Source organism: Ruditapes philippinarum, unplaced genomic scaffold (assembly GCF_026571515.1).
Source record: "Ruditapes philippinarum isolate M1 unplaced genomic scaffold, ASM2657151v2 ctg6789_1_1_1_1, whole genome shotgun sequence".
Taxonomy (NCBI): Eukaryota; Metazoa; Mollusca; class Bivalvia; order Venerida; family Veneridae; genus Ruditapes; species Ruditapes philippinarum.
The window spans coordinates 1-24,786 of NW_026858882.1; the positions used below are offsets into that span (position 1 = coordinate 1).

Consider the following 24,786-nt stretch of genomic DNA (forward strand, 5'->3'; position numbering starts at 1 on the left):
AAAGTATCCTCTCTATCTTGACAAGTATTGACGTTCCAATTGTTTATGTCAATAATAAGTACATATAGGTAGAAAGAAAGGTACCTGGAAGTTAGAACACACGATGTTTCTATAAACAATGCTCAAAGAATTAATATACATTCTAGCTGTAAAATAAGCTATCCTAGCACGTGTGTTCTAGTCAAACAAATAAATACCAACCAGATAAAAAAATGATACTAAACTAAGAGGTACTTGATGTTGTCATGACAAAAAAATTGTTATAAATGATATAAGTTTGATTTTGCTGTATGATTACTGCAGCAAAAACATTTGATTTATGACTTAAGCACAAAAAAATTGTCAACAGACGTAGCATCTAGCTATGACATTAATACTTTCTTGTTCTCAAAGAGAACATTGTTCTCTCTTTTTGCCAACGATTGAGCATGCTTGTATTACATTGCACTTATTTCTTATTTGTTAATCGTTCATATTTGATAGCGCATGCGTAAATATAAATCAACTTTCCCTTATAATAAAAGCATTAGAGGTTAATTAATCTCACCGTTTTAACGCACATTTCAGTTAATACAAACTTCACAACTAGACAAGTGATGATGTACTGAAAACCATTCAATATCTGAATTTCCCAATATCACTTACAACATCTTATAGAAATTAAATTGAAATTCAATATCGTTTAAACGAATTTTGGCAGAAACAAATAAATCTTAGGCAAGCATTGTTTCAGGATGTTTTATATCAAATATATATGAACATTTTTATGTCAACTCTCTCTCTCCTCTCTCCTCTCTCCTCTCTCTCTCTCTCTCTCTCTCTCTCTCTCTTTTTATGTCAACTCTCTCTCTCCTCTCTCCTCTCTCCTCTCTCTCTCTCTCTCTCTCTCTCTCTCTCTCTCTATCAAAAACACCCTAAATATATGTATAGCGGTAAAGAAGTTTCAGCTTATTTGCTATATATAAACAAGCTTAGAGACAATGGTTTCTTTCTAATGAAATAATAACAATAACGTAAATGGCAATAATTGTATACAGTATTTTGGATATGTTCATATTTTTCTTCAGGAAGAAATGCAAAAGCTTCTTAATATAACTACAATACATTTCCTGCACTATACGTATATGATTCTCAGATATAACGAGGTTATGATCAAATTTCTATATGAAAAACATCTGTTTGTCACTAATAGTAATTCCTATACGACATAATACAAAACGAGAACAGTATGCAAGATAAGTATCTTGAAAACGATATAAAGAATCATACACTTTGGTGATCCTCCTGTTAATTATACTTGTATAAAGATATTTAAACCTCACTGTAACATTATAGATAAACTAGAATATTTTCTTTGGCTTTTTTATAATGAATCTTAAGTTTAAGTGATTACTAGACTACTTATTTATAAAACAAATATTTGGATTCAGTGTTCTTGTTTATAATAGAACATATACAGTGAAAATGAGTCCAACAGCCCAATGGGTCTATATAGTACGTAGACAAATTACTTGTAATTTCCATTCTAGGCAATGTCCCAAAAATGCTTTTTGTGCAGACGATCTAGTCATTCTGCAACACATTAATTTCCTTGCCTCTCTCATCATTGATATTACTTTATTTGAAATAAACTTGCATGTGGGACTGCTAAAACGTGATCGAATTCAATTCTTACAATATCGTTTGAAACAAATCGTTATCTAAGCGAAGAACAAAAACTTTTTAATTGCTGTGTCTTGAGTTCTCAAAAATGTGTTCAAAGTGACATATTCCTGAAAATTATAACTCGGTTAAAGAGTTGAGAACAAAGCATACAATAGGCTTAAGGACATTTCTTAGATTGGAGTGTATATTTCAGTTTCTTTACATACAAATGTGTTATTGTGTATTCTCTGAGCATTTTAGAATTTCCTTTTATACTTCTTTTCTTGTTACCAAAGGACATTTGGATGTAAACCCATATTTTCTTTGTTTTAATGTTACTGGTTATGTATGTAAATATGATATTTGACCGCTGGCACGAGAATTCAGTCCTTTTTTTAATTCGCATATTGAATTCTTAAAGAAATTTAAATTGACATTATGCCCACCTAAAGGTATATAGTGAGTGAACAGTCAATCTTTTGAAATATAAAGTCAATTCAGCTCAACTTGACAATAAAAATATGAGTATAATGTCACTTTAATTCTATAGTTATTGAAATAAGTAAACGAAAAAGAAATAATTTGCTTATTGTTACATATTCATATTTATGTGTACCAGTATGTGTACATTCCAACCTTATTAAGTAAGTCAATATACATGTATATGTATATTACAAGAAAACACGTATTAGAACTAAGCATAGAGATAATAGTAGATTCTGTCCCTCATTTCAAAACATCCTTTAATAATAACTACATTAATGACGGAGCTGTGGTATCATGCCATTAAATCAATGCCAAAAAATCACATGCAATTATTACCTACTATGAGTTTCCAATATGTCAAAAAAGTAGAATGTTAAATTTATTACCAAAACAAATAAATATTGCTGATGTCTATAATTACGAATTCAGGAAAACATATCATGTTAGAACAACGTCGTGTTTTGTTAATATACATTTTGATTGAATATACACAGTAAGTCACGTTTTGTCTTAAAATATATCTTGAACATTACATAGAGGATATTTGTTTAGTTCAGTGTAAGATCGGAATATATTTCACCGAGTGAGCACCAAAAGGTAATATGAACTTTTGGTGTTCACAAGGTGAAATACATGTATAATCCGATCTTACACTAAATTAAACAAATTTTCTTTTTATTAAATGCAAAGAAACGTTTTAAAAATACATTAAACCTAATACTGAATGAAAAGCGCGCCAAATAATAATACAACGTGACGTCATTTATGACGTCACGTCATTAAGTTGGTACCCAGTTCTGTGCACGCTGGTATTTAACTGAAACAACGTAAGGGGCTTAAATTCAAAACAGTGAAATTATCAAAGTGGTAATTTCACTGTTTCAAACAGTGAAATTACCAGTTTTAAATCACTGATATATTTCTATAAACCACCGAAAAGCATGTAATAAAATGACGTAAAGCAACAACTGACGTCTCTTTTGGAATGATTTTAGATTTAAATGACGTAATAACAACGTTTAAATGGCATGGTGCTCTTACTGGCCATTGATAGAGATATATTCGAAAAACAGCGTGATATTATTCAGTTCTTTGAAGTATTAATTTATCAACGAAAGAAACTATAACAATGCTTCAGAAGTCATTCGAAGAAAATACATTGTCGGGTACAGTCGAAATGGTTTAAACGATTCAAAGCAGGCCGTATGTCTACTGCAGATGATCAAAGGCTGGTCTGGAATACCAAGTGTCTCTTGTGACGAGATTACGGAAATGCTTGATGGCGAACGTCGAATGTCAGGTTGAGAAATATGGGAAAAAGTGACATCCGTAAAAAAAACCACAAATTACAAGATAATAACTCAAAATATGTCAATGACCAAATGTTTGGTAAGGAGTGGTTTTTCAATGTTCTTTTCGGTCGTGGGTGATGCGTCATCAAAAATGTATGGCAGCAGAAGGACAATACTGTGAGAAAGAGTGAACGTTAACGTCATTATCTTCAAAATGTCAGTGTAATGCGGGCCGATCCGACGATGATGTATATTTATATTGTTTTATGATTTTGTACATAATGCATAAAATTGGATAACATTGCGCATGATAGTAGAAATATGGAAGGAAATTGGGCGATTTGTTTTCCTTTTGTATTGTTACTGGTGGCGAATTGTTATCATATTTGATTAAGTAGATTAAGGTTTAAGGGGCTTCAAATAATGATAGATAAACTAGAAGCCATGTCAAATTAAACAAATAATTTGATTCTTGTTTAACAATAAAACTGAAGAATTATTTTCTTTTTTAATTAGATAAACAAATAATTTGATTCTTACTTTAACAGTAAATCTGAAGAAATATTTTCTTTTTATTAAATAAACAAATAATTGAGAGAAAACTATTGTAACATAAACATGGAATTGTAAGTATATATTGTTTTACCACCTGCGTTAATGTGTTTCACATTGTCTTATACTTTAACAGTTGCAGCTCTAACGAAGATCAACAAGGCAATGGCAACGTTCACCAGAGGCAGTCCACTACACATAAAACCAGAAGCAGAAACAATCTCAAATTCTCTTTTACAAAGTGTGCATATTCATGTCTCATTAACATAGGGTATATAATCTCATTCCGTTCTATCTTTTTGATGTTATGATAATATAATATATGGTCTGTTTGGAATTATGATACCTGTTTTGGATGTTTTCGTATATCCAGGTCAGGTAACGTGAAAAGTTATAGTTGAAGAATAGCTGCTCAGTTTCATTAGTGTATGATCACGGATTGCTGTTGTGTTTAAATTATTATTTTTACGCCGAGTTTAACACATGTTTTGGTCCTATCTCGGCGGTCAATCCATCTTATCTGTTTCTTGAAAATAACTAAACAGTAATTACTTATTTTGCCAGAAATGACCGACCACTAATCCAACATGATTTCTTTATCAGCGATGTGAGACAAATGGCCATACGACTCAAAATCAGAGATCAGTTCTCAGGGAAAAATACGCCTCGTCCGAGGTTAGACCCAGCGACCTCTGGATTACTAGTCCGTTGCTCTTTCGGCTGAGCTTAGCGGGAGGACAATAATGTTACTCATTGTATAATATTTACCAAAAAATCAGGCTAGTCATGAACTAAATACAAATATTTTTTAGCTAAACCGTAACTTTAGAAAGAAATATTTGTATTTATTGTTATAAGTGATATGGATTATCTTCATCAAAGAGATATGAATATTCCTTTCATTGAAGATAATACCACCATTAGTAAAAACTGACCATCAATAATTGTTTCCATTCTAGAGCTGTTTGTTTCAAATAATGTACATAACTATTTTTTATACCGGTGTCAGAACTCTTTAAATCCATGACTCAAATTGACGCTTATCTTTGATAACAACCCTTAATTGTGAACATAGCACTAGTATATTAATATTATTCAATTATTTATTGATTGATCTCATTTTAGGAGAGAATACTCATAGAACGAAGGGATGATAAGAAAGTAGGTAAAAGAATTGAATTCTGTATTAATTTTCCTATGAAAAAATAAATATACTTTTTCTTTTCTTTGTTTATTTCTAGATGGATTTGCAGTGGTACCAATTGGTCGCAAATTTATGTGGATTATTACAAAGTTAATGCATGTCTTTTTATAATTTGGAAAGAAAGTTAATAGTGCTGCAAATTCATAGGGTAAAATGACACCGAAGTGGTCTATGTCAGCCAACAGCAAGTTTTATATACCAAATTGTTCGTCTGGGTCTGTAGTTTCCGGAATGAATATTCATTTGGTTCAAGTCCGATGCGTAGCTTAAAAATCCAAGATGGCGTCAAAGATGGTCGCTTAATCCCTAAATACTCTAGAATATTCATTTTGGCTCATATTTGTTTCAACTTTTGTATTTCAAGTGAAATTTTGCACGGGAGATATCATTTAAAGCGTTTTATACGAAGAGATTTAATTATTTGGAGAAAACAGATTGCTTTTTGTTTTTTTTTTATACGTAAATAAGCAAAAAAATGCTAAACATATGGGTTTTTGCTATGATACTCTTCTCTTAGCTTAAACAGTGAAATATCTATTGCTTATTTTGTTATTCCACTATTGTAATGTATTCATGAGAGTAATGCTTTAATGCATTCATATCATATCTTAAGAAATCTTTCTTTGTAATTATGCAGTAAGACATATAAAATGAGAGGCGGTACATTAAAATAGTGTTTCAATGTAAGTTTGTAACTGGTACGTATTTGTTCTATCAATTATTTCCCCAAATTTTGTGTTTCTGTCAAATTATAGCTTCTTTAGTCAGTCCATGTAACTGATTAACATAATAAACCAGGAACATGATAATTTGCTTCTGATTATTTAACCCCACCCACTATGAATAAAAATCTAGAGAAACTCTGATCCCTCGATTATACTGATTATATGGAATGACAATATTTACGTAAGTTAATAAACATAAAGTGATTTTCAAAGTGTGATGCTATTACATGTATCCTGTCAGATCTAAAAATCTGTTCAAAAATGTGTTACCAATTTAATAAGCATGATTTTGTTGTAAGTTCACCTAAGGATGTGAAAAGTACAATGTTAGGAATGTATGCAAAACAACCTCTGTTCATTTATTTATATGTTACACACCTTTTTATGTCAAATGAAATGTTATTTAATTTTCAAAGTTTCTTAAATTGACAAATCAGTCATTTAAAAAGTTTGATATTTTATCTACATAGGTCATTACTCTGTTGACCTTCGGTTTCATGAAACATGCATAGTAGTCGGATAAAACATAATGTTCATATGAAAATCGTTCAGCTTGGCATTATAATTGTGTTTGTGTTATTTAAATTCCTTCTATTTGACCTTTTTCGAGTTGTGTGGTTCTAGTATTTCTTTTTAAATAGTGTATAATAACCCTTTAGATAAATAGTGTATAATAACCCTTTGGATATGTTACCTGATTTTAAAGATTACATTTTGACATTTGATCCCGTTTTAAAAATCCATTTTATTTAGTTTCGACCATTGTCCTCTATTTCTTGTGGACAATATGTTGTATGTCGTGAAATTGCACGAACATTTTACATTGAAGATACCATGATCACTTTCGTATGAATACATCTATGGACGTGTCTTCACTTCCTTTAAGTGTGCCAGTTTATGTAAACTTGAGAATTCTGCTTTAGCCGGTGCTAGGGGGTGTGGATGGTAATTTGCAATTACCACTATCGATATGTTCCTATATGACGACATAGTGTAAATAAAATAGATCCCCGCTAAGTAAAATTCTAACAATTGTTATGGTTACATTAGACGAAATAAATAAAATAATACATGGTCGTGTAAATATGTACAATTGACGTACAGCCTAATTACCATAACCAAAGTACTCGATGCCTTAAAGGAAGGCAGAACAACAAGAACATCACTTACCAAGACAGAAGACGAATTTAAAACAATTAAGAACGTACAAAACGTCAAAAATGAAAATGTTGCAGGCTCGGTTAGATTGTGCCTGTTCATGTGCATGTCAAGTGCAAACTACAGTACACAACCCCTAGCACCAAATTAAGCAGAATTCAACATTTAATCATGGTTATGGTGAACTTTTGGATTTAAAAACAACCGCAGACGCGCTTATAATGTGGTTATCATGGAACCTTCAATGTCAAACGTTAGTGTCATTCCATAAAATGCGGCGTATGGTCCCTAAGTACAAGCTAGAATGTGTGAGCCCTAAACAAGAAAACAATGAGCGGAACTAAATAAAATGGAATTTTGAAAGGGGATCAGAGGTTATGAAGCCTGCATGCCACAGATAAGCTGTCATCTCCACACAAATCAGGCCTGCTTATACCTAGACGTAAAAGAGTTTTTTAAAGTACAATTAAATTTTAGATATATCTGAGTTACGACGACAGGACTTTGTAAAATATTTAAGTAATTTATGATAGCGATAGCCTTGTTAAAGAAGTTTGCCAGTAATAAATAAATTGCGTTCATTAGAATCATCCACACGACAGCAGGTCCAGGCAAATCTAATTAACTTAGTAATATATATACCCAATATGATGTTGCATGAAGTACATGTGAACAGTTAACAATGTTATTTAAAAAACCTCAATTATCATAGATTTTAGTTACTATCTTATTGTTAATGATAGAAATGTTTAAATTTGAGAATATTAAGAGTTTGTTTTATTCATTTTACGTTCACTTGGATATATTTGATTATTTATGTTAAGAATATCATCAAGGTAGCGGTAAGTGCTATATCATGCAACGTATAGCTTCCGGTTGTGAAATAGTAGAGAGACTTAACATAAAATCCCTCTAGTAACAATATAAAAGTAAATATATATTAAACTAACATGTCATTGGCATTATGACTGTAAAAATCAGGAAAAGAGAAGATCCTTTGAGAGCAATTAAACATGGCAAGATTGATAATTCAAATTCAGTTTGATGGGGTCTGTTCATGAGAGACCATATCTCACGTCTCTTAGTACCGACTAAGTAGTATCCAATACTCAACTATAAAAGTTTTGCAATCAATGATCCCGAAGGACCAAGTCGGTTAGCTCAATAGGTAGAGCGTTGGACTGTGAATCGGGCAACCCGTGTTTGATTCCCGGACGGGGCAGGTCACTTTCGTTATGATGGATCATGAAATAGTTTCTACGGTTATTCGCACTGTACCACTGCTCTGCTATGTACAGAAGTTTCAGCTCCTTGCGAAAGTGAGGGCAACTAGTACTGGTAAACTGCTTGACATCCTGTCCAGGAACGATTCGGTGCTGAACTGTGCTCTGGTAAATTCAATATGGTTACTGCCGTGATCCGGATTGAAAACTACCGACACAAACACCACCATCCAGAAGGACCTATTAATATAACACTGTAAACCTGCTGTTGCAGACTCAGCTCCGTACTTCACTTCAGTGTTGTTATATTTTCTGGTCCTTCGGGATCATTGATGCCAACACTATAAAGTGTTGAGAATTGAGTACCGCTCAAGCCGGTGCTAGGGGGCGTGAGGGATGTTGCACTTATTCATTATCCCTCATGTACAGACTCAATCAAACCGAGTCTGCAATTCTTATGTTATTTTGTTGTGATTAATGCTTCCGAGGGATCACTTTGTTTCCGGAATTTTGTACTTCACAACAGCAGGTGTCAAGTGCCGTGTGGCAGCCGTAAAACGTTGCCCCGTACTTCACTTCAGTGTTGTTATATTTTCTGGTCCTTCGGGATCATTGATGCCAACACTATAAAGTGTTGAGAATTGAGTACCGCTCAAGCCGGTGCTAGGGGGCGTGAGGGATGTTGCACTTATTCATTATCCCTCATGTGCAGACTCAATCAAACCGAGTCTGCAATTTTTATGTTATTTTGTTGTGATTAATGCTTCCGAGGGATCACTTTGTTTCCGGAATTTTGATTAAGCCTGTTCATGGACGGTACTGAAAAGTGCATGTTACTCTACGTCCCCCTAGAACATAGTATTACTATCAAGTACCCGCCAGGGAAAATATTTGCTTTTTTCGTCCAATTGAAGGCTTTTCTTAATTCCTCGTATGAAGTTAACAACAAACTTGAAACAAAATGCTCAAAATCATACACAGGAGCTGTCAGTAGGACAGCGTGCTCGACTATTCTCAGTGCTTGATAGTAAAAAAATGGGACATAATATTGTAAAAAAGCTTGATACAGTGACCTTCTCTGTACATAGGTTGAGATTATGATGTTGAACAAGTGTGCAAGGTCTCAAAGCGATATATCGATGGAATTTTAAAATTATCTGAGGTGGTAACGTAAATTCAAAGTTGAAAAAAGGGTCATAATTCTGTCAAAATGCTTGATAGACCTCCTCCAGTGTTCAAGTGGAGGGCATGATGGTAAACAAGTGTGCAAGTTTCTGGTACGCAAACTTTAACGCCGACGCTCTGGCGACTAGGATAGTTGTCCTTAATCGTCGAATAGTTGAGCTTAAAATAAACTGCCCTCATAATATATATTTTCAATTCACTCAATATATTTATATAATATTTAATTTATAATTCAGATCCAGCTTAGCAGAAAAGTATCTTACTGTAAACTAAATAACTTACCCATTTTAAATGTTCTAGCAAATTACATTTTACATTTTAATGTATATATTATATCCGTCATCAATAAAGACAAAACTCCAAATATGGTTCAATTGTAGATTATCATATGTTAAGCCAATGCCTTAAAACAAGAAGCACGCTCGAATATTTAAAATCAACAGCCTGCATAATAAAGAAAATCTCTTATTCATAAAGTAGTATAACTCTTTGAAATAAAAAATTCTGGAAACAAAGTGATCCCTCGGAAGCATTAATCACAACAAAATAACATAAGAATTGCAGACTCGGTTTGATTGAGTCATGTTAGAGGGAAGTAACCTACAATAATGACCTCAAAGATTTTTAGAAATGTTTAGTTTCAAGTGCATCCCCTCAATGGTTGTGGAGATAAATCTTGTCCGAGAAATTCTGTAAGTTAATAAATAGATATTATTATTTCCTAATAAATGCTTAGCTTATGGGTCTTGAACAGTGACCTACAAGTATAACCAAAATCACATTTGAAGTCTTGCAATGAATGTTTATGGCTAAGGAGAAACAAACTTGCAAACAAATCCTTAACAAAAGGCTAGCACAAGGTCAACGCAAATACCGAATTGCAGGTCAGTAAATTAGTTCCATATTGTGTGCATATAACAAATAAAAGAGATATTTTAACATTTAGACACACATGCAGGGCATTTTCTATGAAAGGTAAGATGTCTTATCACTTACCAATTAAATAAAATTGTTAATCTTTTTAATATCACGATTATAATATAAAACAAAAAAAGTATTTAATTTAAAAGTGACTCCCCGTTCGTAATACCCCACCCACTTTGTATATGAATTTAATTCAATAAAACACATTTATGGCATAGTTCGCTTATTCTAACTAATTCTAAATATGTGTAGATATAGTTTTAAAGCTGTATTAATTGAAATCATGAATGTTATTCAGTTTAAACAGGAATAAAACTAATAAGTTACACATATTCAGAAAAGGACACCCAGTTTGCAACATATTTTTTCTTCTTTCGTTAAAATTAGGCCATGAAAACTAGAAAAAAAATAATAAAGTCAAAATTTATAGCATGAGTAAGTTGGAAATAAGAAATTTTATGCAAAATTTCTATTGATTTACAAAACTGAAAAAGGAAATAAGCCAACGTAAATATACTAGAATATTTAGGGATTTGGCGGCCATCTTTGACGCCATCTTGGATATCTTAGCTTCGCATCGGGGTTGGGCCAAATGAATATCCATTCCATAAACTACAGATCGAGACGAATATTTTGGTATATGAAACTTGCTGTTGGCTGACATAGACCACTTACCCCTCTAAATAGGCTAGTAAAATGGGCTGATTTGCAGCACTATAACGTTACTTATTAAATAGAGAGAAATAAGATTCCCTAAAGAAAGCCCAACACGGCAAAATTGAAAATGTTGCAGACTCGGTTTGATTGAGCCTGTTCATGGACGGTACTGTCAAGTGCAAACTACCGTCCACGCCCCCTAGCAACGGCTTAAGCAGAAGTCAACATTTAACATGAACTGGTAAAATTTAGAATTTTGAAACATCCGCAGATGTGTTCATATGGCAGTTATCATGGAACCTTCAATGTGACACGTTAGTGCCATTCCATGAAAAGAGGCACATGGTCCAAAAATAAAATAAATGCATGTGCCCTAAACTAGAAAACAATGGGCGGAACCAAATAAAATGGAATTTTGAAAGAGGATCAGAGGTGATAAAGCTTATGAAACATATGCGTTCTTATTCTATGAATACCAAACGAATTCTCAGTTACATTCAGATCATAATTTATTTTAGTTTTCACATATTCTATTTTATTATACAAGCTACCAAACAACAGATATTGTTAATTGATACCTATTTACAATAATTGTGTTAAATAGTATTATAAAATTACACCATTACAATTAGATTTATAAAAGTAAAAGTTTCGGTTTTGGAAATTGTTCAGTTAGTGTTATGTGTAACGAAGTAATAAATTACAAGGAATTGTATTTTATTATTTTTATTTATTTATTTTGTTGGGGTGGGGCTATAAGTTCATAGAACCTTTTAAAGACATGATGTTATAATTCTATGAAAGCAAGCAATAACTTTGCCAATAAAACAGACACAAAAACAACTGTAGGCGATATGTAGCAAAAAAGAATCTGGCTGTTTTTCCAGTTAATGATATCTTTTTCACTTCAATTATATTTGTTTATGTCTTATAACGTTCTTATATCTTGAACTTACAGTTGGAATATAACAATTACCAGATACAAACGTCGGATTATCTGTATTTATGCAGGCATTTACAACTATTTCTACAGACATTACTTCAAATACAATTCCCTTGGGTATCGCAAAGTACGAAAGAAGTTTGCGACCGTAAATGACTTCTAAAGATAGTCAATATCATTAGTCTCATATGCTGGTAAATGGTTTTCGATTCATATCAATTTATATTTTTTCTTCTCATTGTTTGTTAGTCAACGAAATGCAGGCTAAAAGACGCAAAAACATATATACGATGAACGATGAAGTTAAACATGTAACGAAAAAACTCGACTTTATAAATAGAAGATATATAAAATAGACAACGTTTTCTTCCCTAAAGAAACACAAATACCCTGAAATAGTGAAATAAAAAAACTGGGACCAATGTCATGCATGTTGTAGATTCAAAGAAATGTTCTCGAGTTCTCGAGAAAAAGTATTAACTATGTTAAAAACAAAACTTTACTAAAAGAACGGCGGATTTTCACAAAACGTCATAATACTTGGTTAACGGGGATTTAGGCTCAGAGTTTTTGCCTACTCTATCAATTATTTTAGACAAATCAGAAGTAATTTTAACCGAAAACTGAACATCTCTCTGGGAGATAATCTGATTAGTTATTGATTGGAAATCACTCCTGACAAGAGGTTTTTCTTCCAATATTGATGTTTTGTCATCACTTTGTTGTAATATGTGGGATTACTGCGCCTAGTGTCAGAAAATGCGTTGTTTAGCAAAATCATATAATCCGAGATATTTCATCAATGAACACATTTATCATTTATAAATTAATATAATTGATTGCATGGTGAAATATTGCAATTAATTATACAGACAGTGTATCAAACATTGTGTTTTTTTTTTGATGCAACAAAATAGATGAAAAACAAGTGTGATGAAACATGTATAAACGGTGGCAAGACTTTTTTTTAAATTGCAGAGCAGTATGTTTTAGTCATTCATGTGAAATGTAAACAAAACTGAAAAAACATATTACAATCTTTTTATTTCAAATAATAGAATTTCAATAGAATTTTTTTATAATTATTACTGAAACATGACTCGTTTTTCGATTAACTTTGTGAGACGATGAAAACGGTCAAATCGTTCGTTAATAAAACATATAGTAAGTGCGTATTCAATCAATAATTTCCATTATGCATCAACAAGCAAACCCTTATCCAAAAAGTGGCAAAACTCTTGTCTTGGCTTATACTCGACTTCGTATACACACATCATCGCTATTCTTACATGTAATTGTGATGCGATATTTCTAACAAATTTCAAACAAATGTCAGAGTGATAAATATTTTTCATTGAGATAAGATCTAAGGCATTCAGAGACTACCATAAAATGATACAATTATCGAATGATTTACGTGTACTTAAAACAATAATGCATTTTCAAATGTATTTTAATATTTGCACAATATTTGTTTAGTAACTCATTAATTTAATGACCTAAAGATTAAGATGAGAGAAATGCTGAGAAAACTTCAAAAAATGTTTGATAAATATATTAAATTAATACAATAGTATCATTCTTCAAGAAATAAAACAGAACATCTAACTTGCAGGGGCAGCTGAATCTGTCAATTCGGCAAGTGCAGCCGGCACATCCGTGTAGTCCTATCATATTTAGTACTGTTCGCTATTCAGTCAGTATTTCCTTTTGAAAGTATTCTTTCAAAAAGAAGAATCATTGTGTCCAGATTGAAACATCGTCAAGTCAAATTAACAGATTGAGTGTCAGCTGGATTCAAGTTCAATTGTTTTGCATTTGCTTTTGTCTTTATATAATAATGTTGTATTTCATATTATAGAATTATTATTATATAATGATAGTTATACAACACGAAAATACAATGAATCATCCAAGGAATTTGTCTTTTATCACTGCAATCGAAATCATCAAAATAATTGTCTAGATTATAGTTATTAATGTCTTTCCTATTATCATTCAAACCTTTCTGATTATATCAAAAACATTGTTTTCAAATATTTCCGAAAATATATTTTGGTATCTACCTTAGTCATTGTACAAAAGTACAGTTTTATAATAGAATGATTCTGTCAGTGGAATTTGCCTACTCATTTGCATGAATATATCTATGTTGGAAAGAAAACTGCCGAATTATACAGGTCTTATTTATGTTACTAGGTGTAAGTTAACACTTTCTTCACATCAGTATTATATCATAATATTTTTTCGGAGTAAGTTTGTGTATGACGTTTACAAAATTATGCTTTGATCATTATTTAGAAATGACACATTCTAGCGCATTTACATGTTCGCGTGATGTCTTACGTATTAACCGTGTTGAATGTTAATGAATATTTTGAATGACGAATGCAGCTTTGAGGTTATTAAAATGGGTATACAGCATGGAGGAACTTTGGGGGGAAAGCTGTCATCTGTTAATTTTAAATTCATACTACATTCAACACATTAACTAAAAGCAGTGAAGCAGTCTTCAAGCCCATGAAATCACATAGAAACAAGTTAATTTTCAAGAGCTTTGCATTGAATTATTTCACATGTGAAGCAGTTTGTTTCATAATTATTGTAAACTGGTTATATGATACTTTTGCATAACATAACATTATTTTATATACAAATATAAAACAAGAGGAAATATGACATGTTTCACAATCTTTATACTCACAACAGCAGGTGAGGTGCTGTAAGGTAGCTGAAAAAATTGTTTCCGCACTTCATCTCAGTGTAAATCCATCGGTAATATTAAATTTAACGGTTCCTTTGTGAGCTGAATACCGCTTCAGCCGGTGCCAGTGGGTGCACATTATCTTAATAAAACAGAGTTTGCAATCTTATATTTTTCTTGATTCCATTGCGCCGAGGAACCTTTAAGCAGTTCATTTAAAATGAGTTTATCATTCTTATATGTTAGTTATTATCCAAAATGGAAACATGTTTTTATTACTCTTAAAACTAAATGTTTAACATGAAATGGATGTCTTTCTGAAATTGCTCATCATTAGAGCCGAATCGTTAAACATATATCAAGTTATTTTAAGAAAAACAATTAAGGCAAAAATAGATCGGAATGTCAAAAAAAGGTAAAACATCACACGTGACCCGGCACAGATACAAGATTATCATTTGTCTTGGACTGACATGGCATAAACAAGTAGAAAGTTTTTTGCTCTGAATGAAAAGTGAAGACAGCATGGTAAAATCCGTGAAACTGTCTTACAAGTATGTACCTTCTGATATATAATAATAAGAGCTCTACTTTCTTGCCTCCAATTGAGTATATACTTGAAAACAATACTAGTATACTATTCCCTTGAAAATGTATTTTTTCATCTGCATGTTACAATCAATTAATAAGATTTTTTCCTTTTGTTTTAGTTTATACAAATTTGTTTTAGTTCGATTGTGTTGGAAGCTATAAGCGTATTAAAACACACTCGAATCCGTTCCTGGAACCAACCAGTACTAGGTAATGAATATAATTTTTTTTGCCAAGGAATCAACGGCTTGTCCCTTGACAGGGGTTTGAACCCACGCGGTCAGCAATCCTTAGATTACTAGTCCGTCGCGTTAACCAATTGGTCACGCGACGAGAGAGAATTATAAGAATGGAGAAAAATGTCAGTACACTTAACCTGTATCCAGAATCTGCTTTGAATCAAATTTCATATTATATTATGATAATTTATATATTATATCTTTTTACAACTTGTTGTTAGTTTACCGCGTACATATTTTCATAATATCTTTTAGGTACATTTAATATCCTTTCTAATTAATAATAGAGAATAGATGTTTCACCTTGTGTAAAATTGATATTTACCTAATTTTTCAGACCTCAAAATGTTTTTAATGAAAAAAAGTGAAAACTAGTGATGACGTCAAGCTAAACCATAAACATTATACAAGGTCACGTTTTGACACACTTACTTACACCCTTATAGATAAATTCTATACTGTCTGTATTGCATGTGTCATTTTAACATTATGACATAGCTACACAATAAAATAATGATAAGTGTGATGTCAAATTTTGATTTCATTTTTATTTTCATTTGTGTTAAGATTCCTTATTTTACAGTTGGAATTTTTTTTATTATTCTTTAGATACAATTTAACCTCTGAAGAGAGACCCTCTTTAGAGCTTTCATCGACAACAAAATGATTTATTCCATGAATATTTCCACCATATCTTACCTCTACAGGGAACCACCAGCAACCAAATATTTGTCTCCAAAAGGATGTTGCTTTGCAGATGTTCCACTGTATAATCTTAAAAAGGAAAGAAATATAAAATATAAACTGTAAAGTGTAAAGAAACGAGCGAATTCGTGCTAAAAATCATTGGTAGACAGAATTGCGGCACAATAATTCGGTACGTAAACATAGACTAATACATGTATGTCAGCTGAGTACGGGTCAAAATCACTTGAATTTACTAAATAATATTACTAAATACATTAAGTTGGACCACTCACAACTGTCAGTAGCATCTGATACACACGAGATTCGAGTTTTAAACCTTTCCACGGTCTTTAGATTCCTTTCTACGCCATTGTCAATCAGCTGTTCGATATTTTGTAACGAGTCTTCTGATTGGCCAAAGCAACGAAAACCGCAACGTTTCACACAAGGATGCCTAATGGCGTAGAAAGCGATTAAAAGACCGTGTAAATGTTTGAAACTCGAATCTAGTGTGTATCAGATGCTAATGACAGTTGTGAGTGGTCCAACTTAATGTATTTAGTAATATTATTTAGTAAATTCAAGTGATTTTGACCCGTACTCAGCTGACATACATGTATTATTCTATGTTTACGTACCGAATTGTTGTGCCGCAATTCTGTCTACCAAGGATTTTTAGCACGAATTCGCTCGTTTCCTGATAGATATTTCATGAACGGGAAGGGCTAGAGACTTGGGGTCGGTCTCATTTTGAAGCTTAATACAAACGTGAAATAGTGATAAAAGTTTTTTTTAATTGTCTGGCCAATTGTTTTCACATCGGCCCGGGAACTGAATCCCTTGCTCGTAGACTCAAATTTGGAGTTTCCGGACTTCTCTTAACTTATAGTATATTTTTAATGGGGGTCATTATTTACATTTTTTTTTTAAAATTGACACTTTTAAGATGAACACAGGTTTTTTTTATCAATCTGGTCATATTTTTTCTTCCCAGGTCCGATACTCGTGCCTGTGTACTAAAGATACTATAATATTAAAAAGTTTTTGTTAAACAACTGCAAAACAAAATATTTCCTAAACCCAGATAATTGATTATCATGCAGACAGATGTATTAGCGAAGACAAAATTAAAGTAAATAAGACAATATCACGCAGTGTTTTAGAAATTATTGAAGCAATAATTTGTAATACAAATCGTGCTTTTTTTGACAGTTAGATAGATTGATTCTCTGATATCCCTGAGAAAATGCAGAAAACCTGGCACCAATCCAATATGGATAGATGATTTTAGAGTTTTTCCTGTCAAAAAACGTGTATGAAATGTAAACAATAAACGTATTTGCTATCAATGCTTTATTGATTGATTAACCACATCTGCCACCTTATTATGAATTTCTGAGGCAAATCAATGTTCGGTGAGCGCTATCATTTATATTAAATGAATTTCCAATACTTAACATACATAATCATTTAAAGAGAAAATCGATAAATATGAGTAATCAAACTTAAATGTGGACAGTATTAAAATACATCTTAAATATGCAATCATTTGTTCATCAAATTAATTTTCTAAATAAAAAAGAAAGATAATTAAAATTAAGAAAAGTGGTGACTTCTTAATGTCCAAATTACGACAAGCCAATGTGTCACTTTGTTGCGCTCAATTGATGATTGCTTTGTATCTAAACGTTCCCCAAAACCAGCATATATTTTAGATAAAACTTTCCTATGCTTTATTTCTGTTTTTGACTAATAATAGCAGTCCGATTGCTCGTACCATTCCGTATATTTTGTAACACACAGATCCTGAAGCCTATTAAGATAAATCTCACTTGGTTATACAATTGTTTTTATTGCTATATCAAACACAGACGTTTCTGTGATAATCAAACCATTTGATTTTTTATTTGGCGCCTATAAACCGTGTCATTTAGATCGCATTGATTTTACAGTTTAAAAATTAAAAATGAGTTTTGTGAATAATTAAATGATAAATTACTTTTTCAGTCAGCTTAAGTGTGAGTTTGAAAGTAGAACGTCAGCAGAAAATGTGTTTTATTGATTGAAGACCCAGGGCAACTGTACCTGGTAGTTTGAGCACTTTAAATTCATCATGAACGAATAGAAAAAGTAAAGTGAAAACATTAAGTAAATAATTTGGTAGAACTACAATTATATTGAAAAACAGATATTAAAACATAAATTTGGGCCAGTAACACATAATCTTGTAATCTGTATTTCATACTGAAGCATCAGTTACTTAGGATTTTTTTTACTTCTCCCTATTTACCTTTTAATTATTAATTTGTTTCAGAAACCAGTCCGAGGTACAGTCACTTCATTCAGCAGATTATATGAAACGCAAAATGAGTCACTATAATTGAAGTTGAAACAATAGAATTTATATATTATTTACGAGTTGTACTTTTGATCGGCGCGTTTTTCAGACGTCCATGTCTGGAAACCAGCTCTTGTCGATGAGTCATTAATTGCTTCACAATTATTTTGTTTCAGGAGATTATGCTCCTGTAATCTTGATATAATTATAATTATATAAATGAAAAAAAACGTGTTATATTGTTTTCAGTATTAAATACAGAAAAATTAAAGAATTCATGTGAAATGCAATTTTTTCTTAATGAACTGCAGTTGTTTGAAAATAAATGACGCAAGAACACAAACCCATCACACTTAAAAAAGCGTTTTACATGGGCATGTTCATTATACGTAACAAAAGCAACACAACTCATTGATGCAGTCAAATATGCATTTCTTCCTTGAAACAAACTTGCTTTACAACAATGCTCAGTTAAAGGTGTATGTGTGAAGTTAACGTTATAATTACATGAGAACACCTTGTATTAATAAATTAACAATGTACAGTCCAGTTCATTCAACGACATATGATTTTGTAACTTGTGAGCAACACGTATGACAATATAAACATTCACATTTTCAATTAACCATCAGATGAAATGAGATCAATCTTCGTATTTTTAGTATCATTTCCTGCAGTTTCCTTTAAAGCATAAAGCTGCATTAGCTGTTTGTACAATAAGTCCATCTAAAGTAATCATTAATCAATTACTTTTGCCTGAATGTACCTAATCAGGATTTTATTGATCTTAGGAGGCTGGTGAGATGATTTGTCGAAGTTTCTGTTCAGCTTTTACAAAAAAGGCAAATTCTTTGATACTTTAGTTAATTACAAATAGGTTAGTACGTAATATTCTTTTTCAGGTCAGTATCAAGAATAAGAAGAACAATGGATACATATTTTACTGTAAATTTTTAAATTTTATTTTTCAATAAAATCCATTGAGAAAAATATATACGTATATGCATATATATTACAGTATTTAACTAAATGTAAATATTATGAAATTAAATGTCATGACAATGTCAGTGCTTTGTCTGTTTTACTCTGTGTCGTTGAGGTTTTTGTTGTTGTTGTTGTTGTTTTTAAATACATACTGTATTTTAGTACACATTACACTGAATAAAGGTAAAAGAAAACCAACTGTCCGAACAAAATAGAAAAGTTTGTTTTAAACATCTTTCTTTAAAATCGGGAAAGACCAGTTTTTAATATGGTTGTTCTTTGAGGGTCACTCCATTTAACAAATATTTAATAGCATTGTATTATATTTTTATTCCTGCACTTATTAGTTATTGAAAGGGAATTTAACATGTTTTAAATCAAATCGTTTTTAATGAAATTGCATACAGATTTGAAAGATATAAATATATATGCTGACACAGCCTCCGAATCAAAAAAGTATTTTTATACTTGTATTTCAAATTTAGTGTTAGTTATTATAAAATAAGCCTCGTCACGACAAAACCAACATAATGGGTTTGCGAACAGCATGGATCCAGACCAGCCTGCGCATCCGCGCAGTCTGATCAGGATCCATGCTGTTCGCTTACCAACCCTATTACAAGTAGAGAAACTGATAGCGAACAGCATGGATCTTGATCAAACTGCGTGGATGTGCAGGCTGGTCTGGATCTATGCTGGGCGCAAACGCACTATGTTGGTTTTGTCGTGACGCGGCTAAATGTGAATCGCTGATGAACAATGGGAATGAACATAGTATTTTATGTCAATTATGCCACTCTTATTTTGCTGACGACAGAAGTCAATGCTGTGTGCCAATTTGTTTTTCTGTTGATGCCATGCACCGATCATATAATGAAATCAATTTACATAATTGCAGGATATAACTTGACATCTTTTAGATTGATTGATTGATTGATTATATTTTTAAGAAAAAAATATCCAATGCTCATGTATATTTTTCTACTCTTTTGATAAATAGCACCGTGATGCATAAAATGGCTTTCTTCTAATTGGTCAATTGCTTATGATTATCTTAATTCTGTAATGCAAATAAATTACCATATAACATAAACGTTATCAATTTTTTAAAGAGAAAAATGACAATAAATTAACATTTCTGGCTCAAAACCTGTCATCAACAACCAATATTTTTCTCTTCCAAAGAGCTTTGCTCTGCGGAGGTAGTATTTTTTGTGAATTTGAATTAAACAAAACTATTTCCCTAAAGTAACAAACCGTTTTGCTTTATATATTTAAACATTCTGACAATAAGATGATTCCTCTGAGATAAATAAAAACAAAAACATAAACAGTTGAACGCTTCGTTTTTTAGTCAATCTTTCTTGAAATACCAATTGTAAGTGCGACATGTCTCACGTTCTCGCACTTGCTTCAACATTATATTTCAATATACGTAGAGTAGTCTACATTTAATTTTAATGATAAAGTATCATGACTAAAATTAGTTTGGTGATTAAGGATAAAAATGGTCATAACTTAATGTATGTTTCAATCGCTTTACCCGTATATCATGGCCACTGAGGAATACAGAACCTAGCAGTTTGGCAATTTATTTGCCTGTCAATTGCATTTACAACTCAACTAACACATAAAATTGAAACAATCAATACAAATAACAAGACAAATAAGAATAAGTGCCATGTCATTTTGTCTCCAGTAATTAATCAGTCAGTCAACAAGAACATCTTCATATCTACTTAACTTACAGGATAATTGGTATTGGAGATTTGTAGATTGTTTAAATACTTCTTTGAAGTATTATTCTATTTTATGCACCCAAATTAACATCAAAGTTCAGCGAATGACATTATTTTAGTATTATGCAAGTTATCAGTGACAATTCTTTCATTCAATTGTATGTAATGTCTATTGTTTATATTGATAATGGCATAGTACTTCAGTAACTTTTTGTTTCAAATACGTAAAACATATTGTTTCCATTACGAATACGTGATGAAATATGTATTTTTGAATATAAAAATGTTACTCTATATAAAATGTTATATATAATATACATGTACAGAAAAAATGTTAAGTGTTGCTTTAGACAATGAAAATTAATTATTATACTATAATGACAAGTTATAAAATAATCTTGTCTGATGTTATCTCTAACATTTAAGGTAAAATAGAAAACAAAAGAAAACTTTAAATAGTGTCTGTGCAAAAGTGTTACTTTTGTTTGGCAATATCAATGTTTAAATTTAATGCACACAGACACCTGCATGCTCTTAATTTGATTTGACTTCTTGACTTCATTTTTATTGCACTCGACCAGCTTTCAAATAAAACATTTATAGAGATGAACATTCTGTCAATGTATCACAAAGACCAGAACGTATTTTGACTTTTGAATTATGTCTTATGTATTTTGACTTTTGTATTATGTCTTATGTATTTTGACTTTTGTATTATGTATTTTGACTTTTGTATTATGTCTTATGTATTTTGACTTTTGTATTATGTCTTATGTATTTTGACTTTTGTATTTTGTATCATGACATATGTAATACGGCTTATGTATTGTGTATTACGGGTTAAGAAGTATGCATCATTTGATTTATACAGACATGTAAGAAGTAAGAAGTCTCGCAGCTTGCTCATCTATTACCCTATCTCCTTGGTGATAATTTTACTTGCGAATACTAAATTTGACTGCTATTTGCATGTCGGTTCTGTGCCAAAATAATCATAAATGTTCAAACTGTTTTCTACAACTGAATCTTAGTGCTTCGAATTATTTTGTTAATAGAATAAAAGAAGATTTTGCATGTAGGTTATTTACAGTGTTTATTTTTATATTATGTAGTCAAACATTGCAAAAATGCTTTAGAAGAATGAAAAGTCAAACATTTGTTATTTGTCATTTTCAAGAAATCTTTATCGATTTGGTAGAACCATTTCATGTATCAGATCATTCTTTAAGTGATTTTACATTTCCACCTATTGATCATGTTTAGAAAAAAACAACAAAGAATTGGCTTCAAAATGTCATATTTTAAATTATAAAAAAAATCCTTGTTTTCACCATAGATTCCTCAATATCAGATTAATAATTATCATTTATTGTACTCTTTGTATTTTCACATATTAATATACATTTATAGTAAAGTTTCATTACATAAAACATTCAATTTGGAGAGGAAAAAAGTAATATTTTGAATGATTACATACTACAAGCTGTCTTATTTTTCATATTAATTACATATCATTGCATGTATATATAGTGATATCAAAATACAACTGATTCAGGTACTCTCATATTTCATTCCTCCACAAAATATGATAAACAAAATCAACAAGTTAAGGCAGCGTTCAATGAACGCAAAAAAGACAATAGTGTGAAACTTCTTATTTATTTATATTTGAATAAGTTATGCTGAATTAATGCAATTGAATCAACCATTTCACTTAACTTGATTTTTATATTAATAAGGATTATATGGCACGTAAACTGACAAAAGAACAAAGTTGTACATGCACAAAGTATCATAGTAGATGACTTTAAGCATTAAAGATGCATGCCTCCAGATGAGTCAAAATGTTTAAAAAAAAACACTCAAACTTAAGATAAATATGCTAAGATTTTAAGAAAAGTAAAGAGATTCAAGAATTAAGTTATAATTTACATGTTGGGATAAATCACTGGTATTGCAGTATGCATCACCATAATTCTCCTAACGCGTAACGAAAGGGCTATATTTGCCAATTTAACCACCTTTGCTAATTTACGATTGTAAGTAGATTATTACTTTGTTCATAACAATATTTTCTTTTCATAATATTCATGAGAATTTTTATGAATGTTTGAAGTATGCTGCTTTAAAAGTTAAAGAGTTATTCAAATCCTTAATTATTATATATTAAATCATGACTCAGATATAGATGTACATATATGAAGACTGTTTTTTCTAAACTAAAATGATTATTTTTGTTGCAAGTTTAAGGCATGGGACATGTTCTTCACACTTCTTTAGGAGGACCCAGCAACTACCAAAGCAAAATTTATTTGGTAAAACATCATTATTCAGTATCTAGGGATTTGTACTTATAAATCATAAACCTGTTTCTTGAAAAAATACTTGTATTTTCCATTGTAAACAGAGTAACGTAACAGACTGAATGTCTCATTTTTACCTTTTTTGGATTTTCCATCATAAGCTGTTTCTTCTTCTTTTTTTGCCCTGCTATATTTTTAACTAGCTCCTTAATTCGTTTTCTTCTCACATTTTCCTGTAGGAGAAATAATGTATATTTCATACAGAATATTGCAAGAATCAAGTTTCACAAATGTATCAAAATGTGTCTGTCTTGCAAGAATCTTGTTACTTAATCTAACAAATAATATTCATTCATAAATCAGATGACCAATAATGGAATAAGACCTAGAAAACCAATCAAAACAATTTTCCTGGCAAATCTTCATAAAATTTGCGGTGAAAACGTAAATTCTAGAGAGTTAAGATTTAGGGCACTGTAAACTACTTTTTCTCACGAAATGAAATGGTCCATATTAGGACTCGTCCGAGAAATATTTGGGACAAACATCCTGACCATGTTCAACAGAGGCAAAGGAGTGACCATCAGTGTATTAATGTGGATGGACATTCATAAAACCTTACTAAGCCACTGTTTGACTGATGTGTTCTAAAAAAAAGAACCTGATATTGAGACAACTTTGCAATTAGAATCGAGGTGAAAAGTAAAACTATAAAAGAGCAAGATGGTTCTAAAATGTACGTCAGTGTTGGTATACTTTTCTGGCCCTTCGTGATCATTGATGCCAGCAGTATTAAGTGTGGATAATTGAGTACCGCTCAAGACGGTGCAAGGGGGCGTGAGGGATGTTGCACTTATTCATTATCCCTCATGTACAGATTCAATCAAACTGAGTCTGCAATTTTCGCGTAATTTTGTTGTGATTAATGCTTCAGGGGGATCACTTTGTTTCCATTTTTTTCTTTTCAGTGATACACATGCCAGTGAAGAGCTTGGAAGTTGAATTCCTTTTATTAACAAAACAATATTTTGAAATTTGGAATAATTTTTATATATCTTTATAATTACATTTTCACACATAAATCATGCTTTGTTGTTTGCTACAAAATTCAAATTCTCCGTAAGTGAGATACCAGGTGATAATAGCCGTTTCACTGAGTCACTGAGTGTATAGTGAGATATCTCACAGATGGCGGGAAAATGCAAGGG

The 24,786-nt window shown here is 31.5% G+C and overlaps 1 protein-coding gene across 1 annotated transcript in view; it reads right to left on the minus strand.

The window, feature by feature from the left end:
- Positions 1-764: 764 nt before the first annotated feature.
- Positions 765-24,786, minus strand: part of LOC132754564 (splicing regulatory glutamine/lysine-rich protein 1-like) — a 42,764-nt gene continuing 18,742 nt past the window's right edge. Inside the window, exons 3-4 of the mRNA XM_060745211.1 lie at positions 23,716-23,811; positions 765-914 (exon numbers count right to left, since the gene is read on the minus strand). Coding sequence (XP_060601194.1) covers positions 765-914; positions 23,716-23,811 — 246 coding nt within the window. The remainder of the gene's footprint in view (positions 915-23,715; positions 23,812-24,786) is intronic.